The following is a 17,216-nucleotide window of genomic DNA, read 5'->3' as shown; positions in this document are numbered from 1 at the left end:
TTGGTCAAATTGATCATTTTCCAAAACTTTTCCAGGCCTGGAAAATACTATTTGAAAATACTATACTACTTTTCCATGATTTTCATGACCGTACAAACCCCAGTTGGCCTGTACGACGTCAAGAGCATATATAAGTTGCTAAAAGCTAGGAGGGAGCTAAGAAAGTACAGCAGCAGACATAGGTGTACTCACTGCAGTTCTGCTCATCTGAGTTGTCTCCACAGTCGTTCTGGCTGTCACACCTCCAGTGGTCCGGGATGCAGTTGTTATTCTCACAGCGGAATTCATGAGGTCCGCAGGTCTTTTCATCTTTTTTACATCAGGAAACAAACAAACCGACAGATGCAAATGTCTTCAAAGAGCATGAATATTAATGGTGGAGCGATCATATTTCTATGTGTAATCATCATTTCCTCAGGGTTTCCTCGTAGTGCAAGGCTGACACCAAGTTCAAAACATCCCTCGTACTCGAGAGACACTAACACAGTGTAAGATGAAATACCTGACTGTGCTGCCAATGGCTTAGATCTCCTAACAGAATCTATGACAACAACTTTGCAATATTAAACACCTTTTCTTAAGACCCCACAAAATATTTGCAATTTTTTTTGTTGATAAAATGATGTCTTCCTAAGATTGGTGATAGAGATAGTGTTACCTCCCCTCCCTGTGAGACTAAGGCAGAAACTAAAATAAGTGTCACGTCCTGACCTTAGTTATCTTTGTTTTCTTTATTGTTTTGGTTTGGTCAGGGTGTGATGAGGGTGGAATGTGTGTTTCTGTCTTGTCTAGGGTTTTTGTACATCTATGGGGTTTTGGTATGTCTAGGTAAATGTAGGTCTATGGTGGCCTGAATTGGTTCCCAATCAGAGGCAGCTGTTTATCGTTGTCTCTGATTGGAGATCCTATTTAGGTTGCCATTTTCCAGTTTGGTTTTGTGGGTTATTGTATATGTGTAGTTGCATGTCAGCACTCTTGTGTTATATAGCTTCACGGTCGTTTTGTTATTTTGTTTAGTGTTCTTAGTTTAATAAAGAAGAATGTATTCATATCACGCTGCGCCTTGGTCTCCTCGTTATGATGAACGTGACAATAAGAGTGAGGTAATTTTTGATTATGTCATCCAATAGCTCACTGACCTGATGATGAAAATAATCATGGCCTCTAATCCTTCAAGCTGCATACCCTATTCCAACTAAACTACTGAAAGAGCTGCTTCCTGTGCTTGGCCCTCCTATGTTGAACATAATAAACGTCTCTCTATCTACCGGATGTGTACCAAACTCACTCAAAGTGGCAGTAATAAAGCCTCTCTTGAAAAAGCCAAACCTTGACCCAGAAAATATAAAAAACTATCGGCCTATATCGAATCCTCCGTTCCTCTCAAAAAATGTAGAAAAAGCTGTTGCGCAGCAACTCACTGCCTTCCTGAAGACAAACAATGTATACGAAATGCTTCAGTCTGGTTTTAGACCCCATCATAGCAGTGAGACTGCACTTGTGAAGGTGGTAAATGACCTTTAATGGCGTCAGACCGAGGCTCTGCATCTGTCCTCGTGCTCTTAGACCTTAGTGCTGTTTTTGATACCATCGATCACCCCATTCTTTGGAGAGATTGGAAACCCAAATTGGTCTACACGGACAAGTTCTGGCCTGGTATAGATCTTATCTGTCGGAAAGATATCAGTTTGTCTTTGAATGGTTTGTCCTCTGACAAATGGTTTGTCCTCTCTCAATTTCGGTGTTCCTCAAGGTTCCGTTTTAGGACCACTATTGTTTTCACTATATATTTCACCTCTTGGGGATGTCATTCGAAAACATAATGTTAACTTTCACTGCTATGCGGATGACACACATCTGTACATTTCAATGAAACATGGTGAAGCCCCAAAATTGCCCTCGCTAGAAGCCTGTGTTTCAGACATAAAGAAGTGGATGGCTGCAAACTTTCTACTTTTAAACTCGGACAAAACAGAGATGCTTGTTCTAGGTCCCAAGAAACAAAGAGATCTTCTGTTGAATCTGACAATTAATCTTAATGGTTGTACAGTCGTCTCAAATAAAACTGTGAAGGACCTTGGCGTTACTCTGGAACCTGATCTCTCTTTTGACAAACATATCCAGACTGTTTCAAGGACAGCTTTTTTTCCCATCTACGAAACTTTCTGTCCAAAAATGATGCAGAAAAATGTATTAATTAATTCTAGGTTAGACTACGGCAATGCTCTACTTTCCGGCTACCCAGATAGAGCACTAAATAAACTTCAGTTAGTGCTAAATACGGCTGCTAGAATCCTGACTAGAACCAAATAATTTGACCATATTACTCCAGTGCTAGCCTCCCTACTCTGGCATCCTGTTAAGGCAAGGGCTGATTTCAAGGTTTTACTGCTAACCTACAAAGCATTACATGGGCTTGCTCCTACCTATCTTTCTGATTTGGTCCTGCCGTACATACCTACACGTACGCTACGGTCACAAGACGCAGGCCTCCTAATTGTCCCTAGAATTTCTAAGCAAACAGCTGGAGGCAGGGCCTTCTCCTATAGAGCTCAATTTTTATGGAATGGTCTGCCTACCCATGTGAGAGATGCAGACTCAGTCTCAACCTTTTAAGTCTTTACTGAAGACTCATCTCTTCAGTGGATCATATGATTTGAGTGTAGTCTGGCCCAGGAGTGTGAAGGTGAACGAAAAGGCTCTGGAGCAACGAACCGCCCTTGCTGTCTCTGCCTGGCCGGTTCCCCTCTCTCCACTGGGATTCTCTGCCTCTAACCCTATTACAGGGGCTGAGTCACTGGCTTACTGGTGCTATTTCATGCCGTCCCTAGGAGGGGTGCGTCACTTGAGTGGGTTGAGTCACTGACGTGATCTTCCTGTCTGGGTTGGCGCCCCCCCTTGGGTTGTGCCATGGCGGAGATCTTTGTGGGCTATACTCGGCCTTGTTTCAGGATGGTAAGTTGGTGGTTGAAGATATCCCTCTAGTGGTGTGGGGGCTGTGCTTTGGCAAAGTGGGTGGGGTTATATCCTTCCTGTTTGGCCCTGTCCGGGGGTATCATCAGATGGGGCCACAGTGTCACCTGACCCCTCCTGTCTCAGCCTCCAGTATTTATGCTGCAGTAGTTTGTGTCGGGGGCTAGGGTCAGTTTGTTATCTGAGTAACTTCTCCTGTCTTATCCGGTGTCCTGTGTGAATTTAAGTATGCTCGCTCTAATTCTCTCTTCCTTTCTCTCTCTCGGAGGACCTGAGCCCTAGGAACATGCCTCAGGACTACCTAGGAACGCGAAGCGAGGCGGCCATCTCTGTCGGTGCCGGAAGGGTATAATACATGGCATGATGACTCCTTGCTGTCCCCAGTACACCTGGCCGTGCTGCTGCTCCAGTGTCAACTGTTCTGCCTGCGGCTATGGAACCCTGACCTGTTCACCGGCCGTGCTACCTGTCCCTGACCTGCTGTTTTCAACTCTCTAGGGACAGCGGGAGCGGTAGAGATACTCTGAATGATCGGCTATGAAAAGCCAACTGACATTTACTCGACAACTACTGTGATTGTTATTTAACCATGCTGGTCATTTATGAACATTTGAACATCTTGGCCATGTTCTGTTAAAATCTCCCCCCGGCACAGCCAGAAGAGGACTGGCCACCCCTCATAGCCTGGTTCCTCTCGAGGTTTGTTCTTAGGTTTTGGTTTTCTAGGGAGTTTTTCCTAGCCACCGTGCTTCTACACCTGCATTGCTTGCTGTTTGGGGTTTTAGGCTGGGTTTCTGTACAGCACTTTGAGATATCAGCTGATGTAAGAAGGGCTATATAAATGCATTTGATTTGATCTTAATTACCTACATTTTTTGCTATGTTATAAATATACATTTAATGTATTAATCTCAAAAGTTTGATACAGAGGGTTCTGTTTCCTAAAACCAGGAGACAAAAAACACATTTCAAACGTATATGTATGTAAAAAAATATGTATATCTAAATTCCACGTAATGACTTTCAAAGTCACAGCCAAGTCTCTTTTTTAACTACATTTATACATAAGTAGTTAGGGAAAATAACCAGAGTATAACAGTACTCACGAAGAGGGTTAGGTATCAGAAGGAGATGGTGACAGGTGTGGCAGGATGCTGTCAGTCTTTATATGATATACAGCACACGTCAAAGGTTTGGACACACCTACTCATTCAGGGTTTTTTCTTTATTTAATTAATTTTTTCCCACATTGTAGAACAATAGTGAAGACATCAAAAGTATGAAATAACACATATGGAATCATGCAGCAACCAAATAAGTGTTAACCAAATCAAAATATATTTTGTATTTGAGATTCTTCAAAGTAGCCACCCTTTGCCTTGATCACAGTTTTGCACACTCTTGGCACTCTCAACCAGCTTCATGTGTTAGTCGCCTGGAATGCATTTCAATTAACAGGTGTGCTTTGTTAAAGGATCATTTGTGTAATTTCTTTCCTTCTTAATGCGTTTGAGTTGTGTTGTGACAAGGTAGGGGTGGTGTACAGAAGACAGCCCTATTTGGTAAAAGACCAAGTTAAGAACAGCTTAAATAAGCAAAGAGAAACGACAGTCCATCATTACTTTAAGACATGAAGGCCAATGTGGAAAATTTCAAGAACTTTTAAAGTTTCTTCAAGTGCAGTCACAAAAACCATCAAGCGTTATGATGAAACTGGAACTCATGAGGACCTTCACAGGAAAGGAAGACCAAGAGTTACCTTTGTTGCAGAGGATAAGTTCATTAGAGTTACCAGTCTCTGAAATTGCAGCCCAAATAAATGTTTCACAGAGTTCAAGTAGCAGACATCTCAACATCAACTGTACAGAGGAGACTGCGTGAATTAGGCCTTCATGGTCGAATTCCTGCAAAGAAAACACTAAAGGACACCAATAAGAAGAAGGGACTTGGGCCAAGAAACACGAGCAATGGACATAGAACGGTGGAAATCTGTCCTTTGATCTGATGAGTCCAAATTTGAGATTTTTGGTTCCATCCGCCGTGTCTTTGTGAGACGCAGAGTAGGTGTACAGCTTATCTCCGCATGAGTAGTTCCCACCGTGAATTATGAAGGAGGTAGTGTGATGGTGTGGGGGTGCTTTGCTGACACTGTCGTGATTTATTTAGAATTCAAGGCACACTTAACCAGCATGGATACCACAGTATTTTGCATTGATACGCCATCCCATCTGGTTTGCACTTTTTTATTTATTTTTTAATTTTTTATTTCACCTTTATTTCACCAGGTAGGCCAGTTGAGAACAAGTTCTCATTTGCAACTGCGACCTGGCCAAGATAAAGCATAGCAGTGTGAGCAGACAACACAGAGTTACACATGGAATAAACAATTAACAAGTCAATAACACAGTAGAAAACAAAGGGGGGAGTCTATATACAATGTGTGCAAAAGGCATGAGGAGGTAGGCGAATAATTACAATTTTGCAGATTAACACTGGAGTGATAAATGATCAGATAGTCATGTACAGGTAGAGATATTGGTGTGCAAAAGAGCAAGTAAATAAATAAAAACAGTATGGGGATGAGGTAGGTGAAAATGGGTGGGCTATTTACCAATAGTCTATGTACAGCAGCAGCGATCGGTTAGCTGCTCAGATAGCTGATGTTTGAAGTTGGTGAGGGAGATAAAAGTCTCCAACTTCAGCGATTTTTGCAACTCGTTCCAGTCACAGGCAGCAGAGTACTGGAACGAAAGGCGGCCAAATGAGGTGTTGGCTTTAGGGATGATCAGTGAGATACACCTGCTGGAACTTAGTGAGACTATCATTTGTTTTCAACAGAACAATGACCAAACACACCTCCAGGCTGTGTAAGGGCTAATTGACCAAGAAGGAGAGTGATGGAGTGCCTTATCAGATGACCTGGCCTCCACAATCACCCAACGTCAACCCAATTGAGATGGTTTGGGATGAGTTGAACCACAGACTGAAGGAAATGCAGCCAACAAGTGCTCAGCATATGTGGAAACTCCTTCAAAACTGTTGGAAAAGCATTCCAGGTGAAGCTGGTTGAGAGAATGTCATCAAGGCAAAGGGTGGCTACTTTTAAGAATCTCAAATATAGAATATATTTGGATTTGTTTCACACTTTTTTGGTTACTACGTGATTCCATATAGTATGTGTTATTTCATAGTTTTGATGTCTTCACTATTATTCTACAATGTAGGAAATAGTAAAAAGAAAGAAACACCCTGGAATGAGTAGGTGTGTCCAAACTTTTGACTGGTACTGTATATATTGTATTATTATTATTTCAGTGTCATACTCAAATTGGTGCCCAGCCCACATTATAAGAAACCATTTCTTAGTTGCTGTTCCAGTGTGACAACAGGGGCAGGAGGGGGAGCACACACACACACACACACACACACACACACACACACACACACACACACACACACACACACACACACACACACACACACACACACACACACACACACACACACACACACACACACACACACACGAGGGAAAACTCATTAGGAACCAGCCACTAACAAGATATAAAATAAATACTGACACAGCACTATAGATGATATATAAGAATATCTACTTTATATCTTACTTAGCTCATTAGAGCTTCACTTTTACAATCAAATGTCAGTTCAAATATATCATCATCTTTGAAAATGAATGACTATTTTGAGTAGTATACCTATTTTTTATTTACTTTTGAGCACTTTTTCAACTTTGGCACAGGATCGATTTGCGTCTGAGTGTACTGAAATATCTTGTAAAAAATGCCACTTGATGAAGAGTAACAGCAATTCAGAAGCATAGATAACAATCACAGGGAAATCAATGTAAGGAGGGAGCTGCAGGGAAGTGACATGCCATTATAAAACATCCTGATGATAGCTTTTTCAGATGTCACTCAAATGAATTTCTGTTGAGATTGGCATGCTGATAACACCCACCACACACACCAGGGTTTCCCGGCTAACGGATGAATTAAAAGCCAATAAATACAATTGTAGCTGGCCAAATTGTCCGGGGCTACATATCATACATCCTGATTTTGTGCTCTAGCACCATTCTCTCACTCCTTGGCCTTATGCGCCTGATACTGAGGAGAGAGAGAGAGAGAGTGAGAGAGAGAAAGAGAAGCCTTGGGATACTGTTGATAGCGAAGATGGAGGCCTATTTCATTGAAGTAAAATGAAAGTTAGAAAGTATGCCTATAGTGAAAAGCCTACCAGGAGAATGCCCTCCACATGGACAAGTTTTTAATATTGTAGCGGACGTAAATGGGAAGAATGTTGGCGCGTCCAAATGCAGGCTACTGTGCAACTCGCTATTCAGGTAGGAGGCAACTTTGGAACTGTTTTTTTTCTTCTTCTCGTATTTATAATAATTTTATCATAATTATTACTGTATATCATTGTTATTACTGTAGGTATATTTATTAATCCAAACCAGTTCTTTAAATATGCTAAACGTGTTTTGGTTTATTCTGTTGAGACATTTTCGGCGGCTAAATTAAGTTTGATCTCTCTCTTTAATAGTGTGCTCCATATTTAGTTTAAGATATAAGTAGGTTAAATCAAATCAAAGTTGATTTGTCACGTGCGCCGGATACAACAGGTTTCAAAGATGATGACGTTACAGTGAAATGCTTACTTACAGGCTCTAACCAATGGTGCGGGGAAAAAAGGTATGTGTTTGTGTGTGTGTGTGTGTGTGGGTAAGTAAAGAAATAAAACAGTAAAAATACATTTGAAAAAAAGAGTAGAAAAGCTATATACAGACACAGGTTTGTCAGGCTTATTGAGGTAGTATGTACTTGTAGGTATCGTTAAAGTGACTATGCATATATGATGAACAGAGAGTAGCAGAAGCGTAAAAGAGGGGTTGGGGGGGGGCACACAATGCAAATTGTCCGGGTAACCATTTGGTTACCTGTTCAGGAGTCTTATGGCTTGGGGGTAAAAACTGTTGAGAAGCCTTTTTGTTCTAGACTTGGCACTCCGGTACTGCTTGCCATGCGGTAGCAGAGAGAACAGTCTATGACTGGGGTGGCTGGGGTCTTTGACAATTTTTAGGGCCTTCCTCTAACACTGACTGGTATAGAGGTCCTGGATCGCAGGCAGCTTTGCCCCAGTGATGTACTGGGCCGTACGCACTACCCTCTGAAGTGCCTTGCGGTCAGAGGCCGAGCAATTGCCGTACCAGGCAGTGATGCAACCAGTCAGGATGCTCTCGATGTTGCAGCTGTAGAACCTTTTGAGGATCTCAGGACCCATGCCAAATCTTTTTAGTTTCCTGAGGGGGAATAGACTTTGTCGTGCCCTCTTCACAACTGTCTTGGTGTGTTTGGACCGATCTAGTTTGTTGTTGATGTGGACACCAAGGAATTTGAAGCTCTCAACCTGCTCCACTACAGCCCCATCGATGAAAATGGGGACGTGCTCGGTGCTCCTTTTCATGTAGTCCACAATCATCTCCTTAGTCTTGGTTACGTTGAGGGATAGGTTGTTATTCTGGCACCACCCGGCCAGCTCTCTGACCTCCTCCCTATAGGCTGTCTTGTCGTTGATCAGGCCTACCACTGTTGTGTCGTCAGCAAACTTAATTATGGTGTTGGAGTTGTGCCTGGCCATGCAGTCGTGGGTGAACAGGGAGTACAGGAGGGGACTGAGCACGCACCCCTGGGAAGCTCCAGTGTTGAGGATCAGCGTGGCAGATGTGTTGCTACCTACCCTTACCACCTGGGGGCGGCCTGTCAGGAAGTCCAGGATCAAGTAGCAGAGTAGGCCTGTTGTAAAATACTGTACATATCATTAGCCTATTGCTGTACATGTGTTGGGTATGGTAGACACTAGCCTTTCTTAGTAATTGCTGCAATACAGCCTGTTCAAAACATTTGTGAAGTTTTAAACCAGTTCTCAAGTGTTTTGTTTCATTCTGAGCCATTTTCTTTGACCAAATTAAGTTCCAACTGTATTGTCGTGTTAGCCGCAATATAATATCCTACTCATATTTTCTCTATAAATAATGGCTTAACTTACTTTTGATATTAGCCTAATTAAAGTTTAGAAACTTTTGTGGTTTGGTGTGGTGTGGTTATTAGCCCATTATACTGCAGGCCTATGGTACTAAGGTGCTCCAACTGACTTCGACAGATAAACTTGAAGTGATGCTTGTCTTCATAAAAAATATTCTTATTGAAAATGAATGAATAAGCCTCCTCCTGTAAGCCTATATCTGTATAGCAGAGGCAGTAGGCTAGCCTATCTGACAAGGGTAATGAAATATACATTGGTGTAGTAGCATGTCGTTGGCCATATAGGCCTCCCTCTCTCTCTCTCTCTCTGGGACTATGCCTAAGCTTCTCTTCAATTATATATATATTTTTTATATTAATATCATACAGTGGACGCCTAAGCCAACAGTATAGGCCTATGCATGCAATGCCCTGATGCATTTAGTGCTCAATTCCCCGACAGCTGAACCATGAGGTGGACAATTATTCTTTTAGGAAAGCAAAAACCAATAAAACAATAGGCTATAAAGTTTTCTAATGCTACACATCGAAACACAAGCAACAGTGTTTTTGTCATTATTTTTAAGGACACGTAAATGTCCCTCATTGTTTGATAGCACTGGCTGCATGGGTGAACACCCTAATGGGTTATGCACCCAATGCATATGGATGACCGGTACATTTCTTAAAATGCCCGATAAATTAAAATCTTCCCGGTCATTTGACCTGACGGAAACCCTGACACACACACACACTCGAATAAAGCCATTGAAGTTATTTTGTCTCAGATTGTCCAATTGAGTCAATTGGTTGAGCCAATTAACAAAGAAAGATCAGGTAAAGAGAACTAGTAATGGAAGAATGAGATTTAAAAACATCTCAAGGACAATGGTTTAGGAGTATGATTTCACTATCCTAATTATCCTCCATATCGCACTCAATTGTTAACTGAACAGCATTTAGGAAACGTTAATTAAAATGTTACAACTTCTAAAAGAGATCTCTTTAGTTAGTGGCAATTAGTAGCTTAGAGCTTGTTTTGAACATCAGAAGAGTTAGTATCAAACAAAACAACCAATACTTTGAGTGAAGAAACAATTGATCTTGAGCTGATCGATTTTCCCAAAGATTATGGCAGCCTATCTATCCACTCAAATAACCATTGGACTGAGATGAAGATGAAAACAGCCTTAAAAGATAGAACACTTTCTAACACTGCACAAAGGCCCAAGAAGGAAATTCATGTGGAACCTTGATCTCTTTCTTCTAGATGTGAGCAGAGCTAAAAATCATTGAAAGCCTAACCCAGAGGAAGAAGTTGACTTAAAAGTAGAACAACAGTGACTTGTTCTAGGCTACAGTGACTTCCTAGCTTCACAGTTTCAAGTCATGACCGGTGGGGAAGATAGTTGCATGAGGTTGGAAAGTATCTCTACCACTAAAAATACCCCGAAAATAATACTCTAAACTATTTGTGGGGGTCAAAACACTAAAGACCATAATGCGCTAACTATCCAATGTGATGTCTGCTGTTTTGGTGCCATACACACTACTGAAAAGTCTGACATCCAGTGCTGATAAACTACCAGTCTTTATGGCTGCTTCAACTCAATCAGTACAGAGCAGATTAGAATGAACCCATGCGTACAATTAATTCATTTCCTAATCACAATTTCAACCAAGGAGCAATAAAACTATAGGACTGGTTTGATTTATGATTTTAACGCTCCCCCACTCACCACAATTAGCCTCGTCTGACCCGTCTGTGCAGTCCGGGTCCTCATCACACACCCACAGCTTGGAGATGCAGTGCATGGAGGCCTTGCACTGGAACTGATCTGGGGAACAGGTGCTCTCCGCTGTGGAGAGGAGGGGGTCCAGGTTTACACCAGGCCAAATCAAATCAAATTTTATACAACTGCTGTAGACTTTACCGTGAAATGCTTGTGGGGAAGGGAGAGCAATAGGGGATGGGAGAGTGATAGAGAGAGAGATAAGGGGGAGAGAGAGATAGGGAGATGGAGAGAGGACAGACGTAAGGAGTAAGAGGTGAGCAAACAGCCCAAAAGCCTTGAACACATGGATTAATAACTATAATTTACAGAGGCAGGAACATGCTGTGTTAATAACATGTATTACTATACCTTACAGATGGAATCATCAGCCTCTGATTTAGAAATAACTGACTTGCAAACAGGTTAACACAATAAACAGATCAACTCAAATATCTGCAGTCTAGAAACACCCAAGTCAGTTTAAAACTCAGATAACCATCCATGTCAATGGTTTCCATGTGTTTGATGCCATTCCAGACATTATTATGAGCCGTGCTACCCTTCGCAGCCTCCTGTGATTGGCACAGTGTTCCTGATAAGATCTACTACATTTACAAATGTACATCTACAGTCTGATTAAGAGTGAGAATGCCTACGACTCCTACAGTGTATTGCGATGGCTGAAGTAATTATACAGCTCTCCTTAATAAAATCTTTAAAAAAAAAAAATTATACTGATTTTCACTCCATAGTGACTCTCACTCCATCTTGAAATCACAGGCAAGCAAAACAAATGTAGCAACCCACAGACATTTTGTCAGAGGTATAACCTTACTGCTGATAGCTAGAGTTACCATCAAATAATATAAATACCTATCTCTGTTCTCTCTTTCACTTTCTAATTCAATCATAGCTAATCCTCTCACACAGGGAAAGGGCTAAACAAGCATGCCTTTGGAATACCTAATCACTATCTGACTCCCTATTATTTAAGGCAGCACATAAGGGTAGGCTGTCTGAGCTTCACTATAAATTCACCGGTAAGGACCTTTAGGATTATATGTCTCAAACTGTCAGATACCACCTTTACACCTTCACATAATAATTTCCATCTCATTCTTGTTGAACTGCTGGCAAAAAAAGAAAAAAAAGAAGAAAATAATCCCATAGAAGTAGTCTAGCCTAAATTAAAAAGTAATCCTAAAGATTCCTAAAACAATCCCTCTGCTAGTAATTTAGAAGGTTCTTCTTACGACAGTCTGTCTCATCCTCTCCGTCTCCACAGTCGTCCTGTCCATTGCAGCGGAGGTTTAGAGGGATACACTTCTGTTTCCGGGTGCATTTGAACTGCCCTGACAGACATATGTATGTCTCTGAAAGATAAAATAGAGGAGAAGAGGTATAACCAAGCGTCCACTTAGGATGAAAATTATCCATCAACGAAAACATGTAGGACAAAAGGCTGCATCACCTTAATATAAAGTGAAGTTGTTGGCTTAGCAAAGAACCTAATAAAAAAATAACAATGCTTTGAAATCAAAGCACATCCACACATGGGCTTGTTATTGTGTCATAAATCCATACTTGTTCTTTTTTTGTATTGCAGCAACATGTCTTGAAAAGGTATCAAGCGGTAAGAAAGGTATGAAGCTGCTGTTTAACATATTGTTTGATTTTCCATCTGAACATCAACAGGTTCAGTGTGAAAGTCAGTAACAACTACAGTCTTCTTTAATGGACATGCTATTGTGGCCAGATACCAGACGTATGTTTTTGTGTTGAAGCAAGATGTATTGAAAGGCATCATTAAAGGTATAAAGCTGCTTGAAGACCTATTGTTTATCTGCTATTCCCCCCGAACATCAACGGATAACAGACTCCTACAGATAGACTCAGTGTGAAGGACAGTAACAACAATAGAAATATTATTCCTAGAACTGGGAAGCCCCTTAGACCATGGCAATTTGACTTCACCAATCTTTGTGAATGGGGATGCATGTTCCAGTCTTCCTCCTTACCACAGTTAGCCTCATCTGAGTTGTCTCCACAGTCGTTCTCCCCATCACAGATGAAGGGAGGAAGAGCACAGAGGCCAGTGCCACACTGGAACCGACCAGGCTGACATTTGAATTCAGCTGCATGAAAATTAGCAATGTTATCTCAGAGAATGCAAAGCCAGCCAATTAAAGTACTTGTACGCTGAACATTATGTATGCTCACGTATTATGATAAACTACACATTCATAATAAAAAATATACTTAATGACAATGTAAAACAGTTCTTGCATTTCTGAAAAGCATGTGTAAACATGCATTTAATACAAGTTCTAAAGTTAACTTTAAAACGCAGAATATTCTCAGATCACAGTAAAAGATCACAGCCAAAATGTTTCATAAAAAAAATGTAGTTTCCAAGACTGACTGACTTTGGCCTACCATACCAGGATCCCCAGTAAGTCCAGTAATGCATAGTTTGTATAAATTGGAAAACATGGTACTCACGACAGTCAGCAGGCTCGTCTGAGCCATCACCACAGTCATCCACAGTGTCACACTTCCACCAGAAAGGAATACACTCGTCGGTCCCGCAGCGAAACTACAGAACACACAAATTAATCAGACAGAATTCTAACTCAACACAACACATTCTAGCTTTCCATTCGAGTTGTTCAAAGCATAACAAAGCAACACTACTATTTTCATGGGACTTAAGCTATAGAAGCAAGGCAGGAAAGAAGAGAGAGTGTGATATAAACAAAGAGAAAAAGCATGGAACAACAGATCTGCCTTAGGGAAAACCCAGAATATAATAACAAACTGGAAAAGAGTTACCATATTATCTACAAGTGCCGAGGAGAGTGTGAGGGACTAGGCACTGACCTGACTTGCAGTGCAGTTGGAGAGGCAGGTTTTATTATCAGCGGCGAGGTAGAAATTAGTTGGACAAGCACACTTGTGTTCCCCGCTGGGGGAGAGGAGACACAAGTGGCTGCATCCTCCATTGGCCACCTGACACTGGTGCTTGGGCACTGCACAGAGGAAGGAAGGAAGAGGGGGGGCAACACCAAAAGTACAACATCATTAAACTGAACAGTAGCCACATTCTTAATATCATACCCTATATAATTACATCCTATATAATAATAATAGCATAACCATGGGCTGGCAGATGAGGGGACTGCTTGGCTGGGTGGGTTACTCTACCTTCAGGTTGGCGTAGTGAATGGTAAATCTTAACAGACTTGATGGCTTGCCAGGAGTTAAGCAGCTCTATCCCCTGGGCCCCAGTTGTTTTATGTGCCCTTCGGAGTGATTTGGATTTCCCATCCGTCCAGTAGACAAAGTCCTCAAACAGTGTCAGACCCATCACACCTTGGATGTGGTCATAAGACACTGGGAAGAGACACAATACAGGCAAAAGAGAATCACCATTAGTGGATGAGCATGCAGCATGACAGCAGATCTGTCAACAAATGATCAGCAGTGTGTTGTAACCAGACCTGTGTTTAAACATATTAGTTTTCTTTCAAATACTTTCAATACTTCAAATACTTCCTTTATTCTCCAATTTGTTTTGAGGAGGTGAGGAGAGAGGATGCAAGGAAATGTACCCATTGTATTCTGCCTCACCTTTGTGTCTCTGGGAGCCCTCCATGTTGGCAAACAGAATATGGTTGTCGTCAGCCCAGTACAGCCTCTTGTTGGTGTAATCTATAGTGAGGGCAGTTGGGCTGTAGATCTCCTTGTCGATGATGACGACCTGCCCACGGCCATCCATGCCCACACGACCAATATAAGGGGACTCACAGCAGTCCACCCAGAACACATACCTACACAGGGAGGAATGTGGCGAGGTCTTAGATGTCACTAACAGAACATTTTAAAAACAGTAGGTTAAATGTTACCAAAAGTTAGTTGCGTTAGGACCTAGGATCAAGGGAGACACTCAAGTTTTATAATACTAAATCTCTTGACACATTGATGAAAATAGTCATGGCCTCTAAACCTTCAAGCTGCATACTGGACCCTATTCCAACTAAACTACTGAAAGAGCTGCTTCCTGTGCTTGGCCTTCCTATGTTGAACATAATAAACGGCTCTCTATCTACCGGATGTGTACCAAACTCACTCAAAGTGGCAGTAATAAAGCCTCTCTTGAAAAAGCCAAACCTTGACCCAGAAAATATAAAAAACTATCGGCCTATATTGAATCTCCCATTCCTCTCAATTTTTTTGGGGAAAAAGCTGCAACTCACTGCCTTCCTAAAGACAAACAATGTATACGAAACACTTCAGTCTGGTTTTAGACTGAGACTGCACTTGTGAAGGTGTAAATGACCTTTTAATGGCATCAGACCAAGGCTCTGCATATGTTCTCGTGCTCTTAGACCTTAGTGCTGCTGCTGATACCATCGATCACCACATCCTTTTAGAGAGATTGGAAACACAAATTGGCCTGCACCGACAAGTTCTGGCCTATTGTTTTCACTATATATTTTACCTCTTGGTGATGTCATTCGGAAACATGATGTTAACTTTCACTGCCATGCGGACGACACACACATCTGTACATTTCGATGAAACATGGTGAAGCCCCAAAATTGCCCTCCCTGGAAGCCTGTGTTTCAGAGATAAGAAGTGGATGGCGGCAAATGTTCTACTTTTAAACTCGGACAAAACAGAGATGCTAGTCCTAGGTCCCAAGAAACAAAGAGATATTCTGTTGAATCTAACAATTCATCTTCATTGTTGTACAGTCATCTCAAATAAAACTGTGAAGGACCTCGGCATTACCCTGATCTCTCTTTTGACAAACATATCAAGACTGTTTCAAGGACAGCTTTATTCCATCTACGTAACATTGCAAAAATCAGAAACTTTCTGTCCAAAAATGATGCAGAAAAATGTATCCATGCTTTTGTCACTACTGCAATGCTCTACTTTCCAGCTACCCGGATAAAGCACTGAATAAACTTCAGTTAGTGCTAAACATGGCTGCTAGAATCTTGACTAGAACCCCCAAAAATTATCATATTACTCCAGAGCTAGCCTCTCTACACTGGCTTCCTGTTAAGGCTTGGGCTGATTTCAAGGTTTACTGCTAACCTACAAAGCATTACATGGGCTTGCTCCTACTTATCTTTCCGATTTGGTCCTGCCGTACATACCTACATGTACGATAAGGTCACAAGACGCAGGCCTCCTTACTGTCCCTAGAATTTATAAGCAAACAGCTGGAGGTAGAGCTTTCTCCTACAGAGCTCCATTTTTATGGAATAGTCTACTTATCCATGTGAGAGACGCAGACTCGGTCTCGACCTTTAAGTCTTTATTGAAGACTCATCTCTTCAGTGGGTCCTATGATTGAGTGTAGTCTGGCCCAGGAGTGTGAAGGTGAATGGAAAGGTACTGGAGCAACGAACCGCCCTTGCTGTCTCTGCCTGATCCGTTCCCATCTCTTCACTGGGATTCTCTGCCTCAAACCCTATTACAGGGGCTGAGTCACTGGCTTACTGGTGCTCTTCCATGCCGTCCCTAGGAGGGGTGCGTCACTTGAGTGGGTTGAGTCACTGACATGATCTTCCTGTCTGGGTTGGCACCCCCCCTCGGGTTTGTGCCGTGGGGGAGATCTTCATGGGCTATACTCGGCCTTGTCTCAGGATGGTAAGTTGGTGGTTGAAGATATCCCTCTAGTGGTGTGGGGGCTGTGCTTTGGCAAAGTGGGTGGGATTATCGTCAGACGGGGCCACAGTGTCTCCCGAACCCTCCACTATTTATGTTGCAATAGTCTCTCTCTCTCTCTCTCTCTCTCTCTCTCTGTCTCTCTCTGTCTCTCTCTCTCTCTCCTGTTCTGCCTGCGGCTATACCCTGACTGTGGATCCAGGGCCAGGTCAGTGGGGTTAGGATAAGAGGTCATAGGATAGAGGTCAAAGTGTCTGATAGAGTACCCTGACTGTGGATCCAGGGCCAGGTCAGTGGGGTTCCTGATACCAGTGCTGACCAGGACAGAGGGGTACAGGCCGTTAGCTTTAGACACCTCCAGGCTCTTCCTCTCGATGTCACACCAGTACAGGTTCTTCCCTATCCAGTCCAGGGCCAGTGCACTGGGGACGGCTGTACGATGGACTATCTGGTGAAAAGGAGAGGGGGGTATAAACAACTAGCAGAGACAATGACAACAACAAACTAAACACTCATTATATGATTAATGCCTGAAACAAGTGAAAAACCTAATCTTAATGATGGTAGCATCCTACAGTAACTCAGTCAATGTCTCTCATTTCAGGCAGCTTTTGAATTAGCAAACCAGTTGTTTTGAATAAACAATGATAGTGCCAGCTGGCATATGAAACTGGTACTTTGAAACACTATTTAAAACCCAAGAACACCCATGCAATCTGCCATTAAAGGACATGATGCACTT

General features: G+C 42.1%; 1 protein-coding gene across 1 annotated transcript in view; it reads right to left on the bottom strand.

The window, feature by feature from the left end:
- lrp1bb (low density lipoprotein receptor-related protein 1Bb) overlaps positions 1-17,216 on the bottom strand; it is a gene marked incomplete at its 5' end in the record, with an annotated part of 288,348 nt that overhangs the window by 32,078 nt on the left and 239,054 nt on the right. Inside the window, 9 exons of the mRNA XM_042319665.1 lie at positions 193-309; positions 10,757-10,876; positions 12,046-12,165; positions 12,811-12,927; positions 13,295-13,388; positions 13,673-13,821; positions 13,997-14,185; positions 14,423-14,622; positions 16,741-16,922. Of these exons, the coding sequence (XP_042175599.1) occupies positions 193-309; positions 10,757-10,876; positions 12,046-12,165; positions 12,811-12,927; positions 13,295-13,388; positions 13,673-13,821; positions 13,997-14,185; positions 14,423-14,622; positions 16,741-16,922 (1,288 nt within the window). The remainder of the gene's footprint in view (positions 1-192; positions 310-10,756; positions 10,877-12,045; positions 12,166-12,810; positions 12,928-13,294; positions 13,389-13,672; positions 13,822-13,996; positions 14,186-14,422; positions 14,623-16,740; positions 16,923-17,216) is intronic.

Source organism: Oncorhynchus tshawytscha, linkage group LG03 (assembly GCF_018296145.1).
Source record: "Oncorhynchus tshawytscha isolate Ot180627B linkage group LG03, Otsh_v2.0, whole genome shotgun sequence".
In the NCBI taxonomy this organism is placed as follows: Eukaryota; Metazoa; Chordata; class Actinopteri; order Salmoniformes; family Salmonidae; genus Oncorhynchus; species Oncorhynchus tshawytscha.
This window is presented reverse-complemented; position numbering and strand designations above follow the sequence as displayed.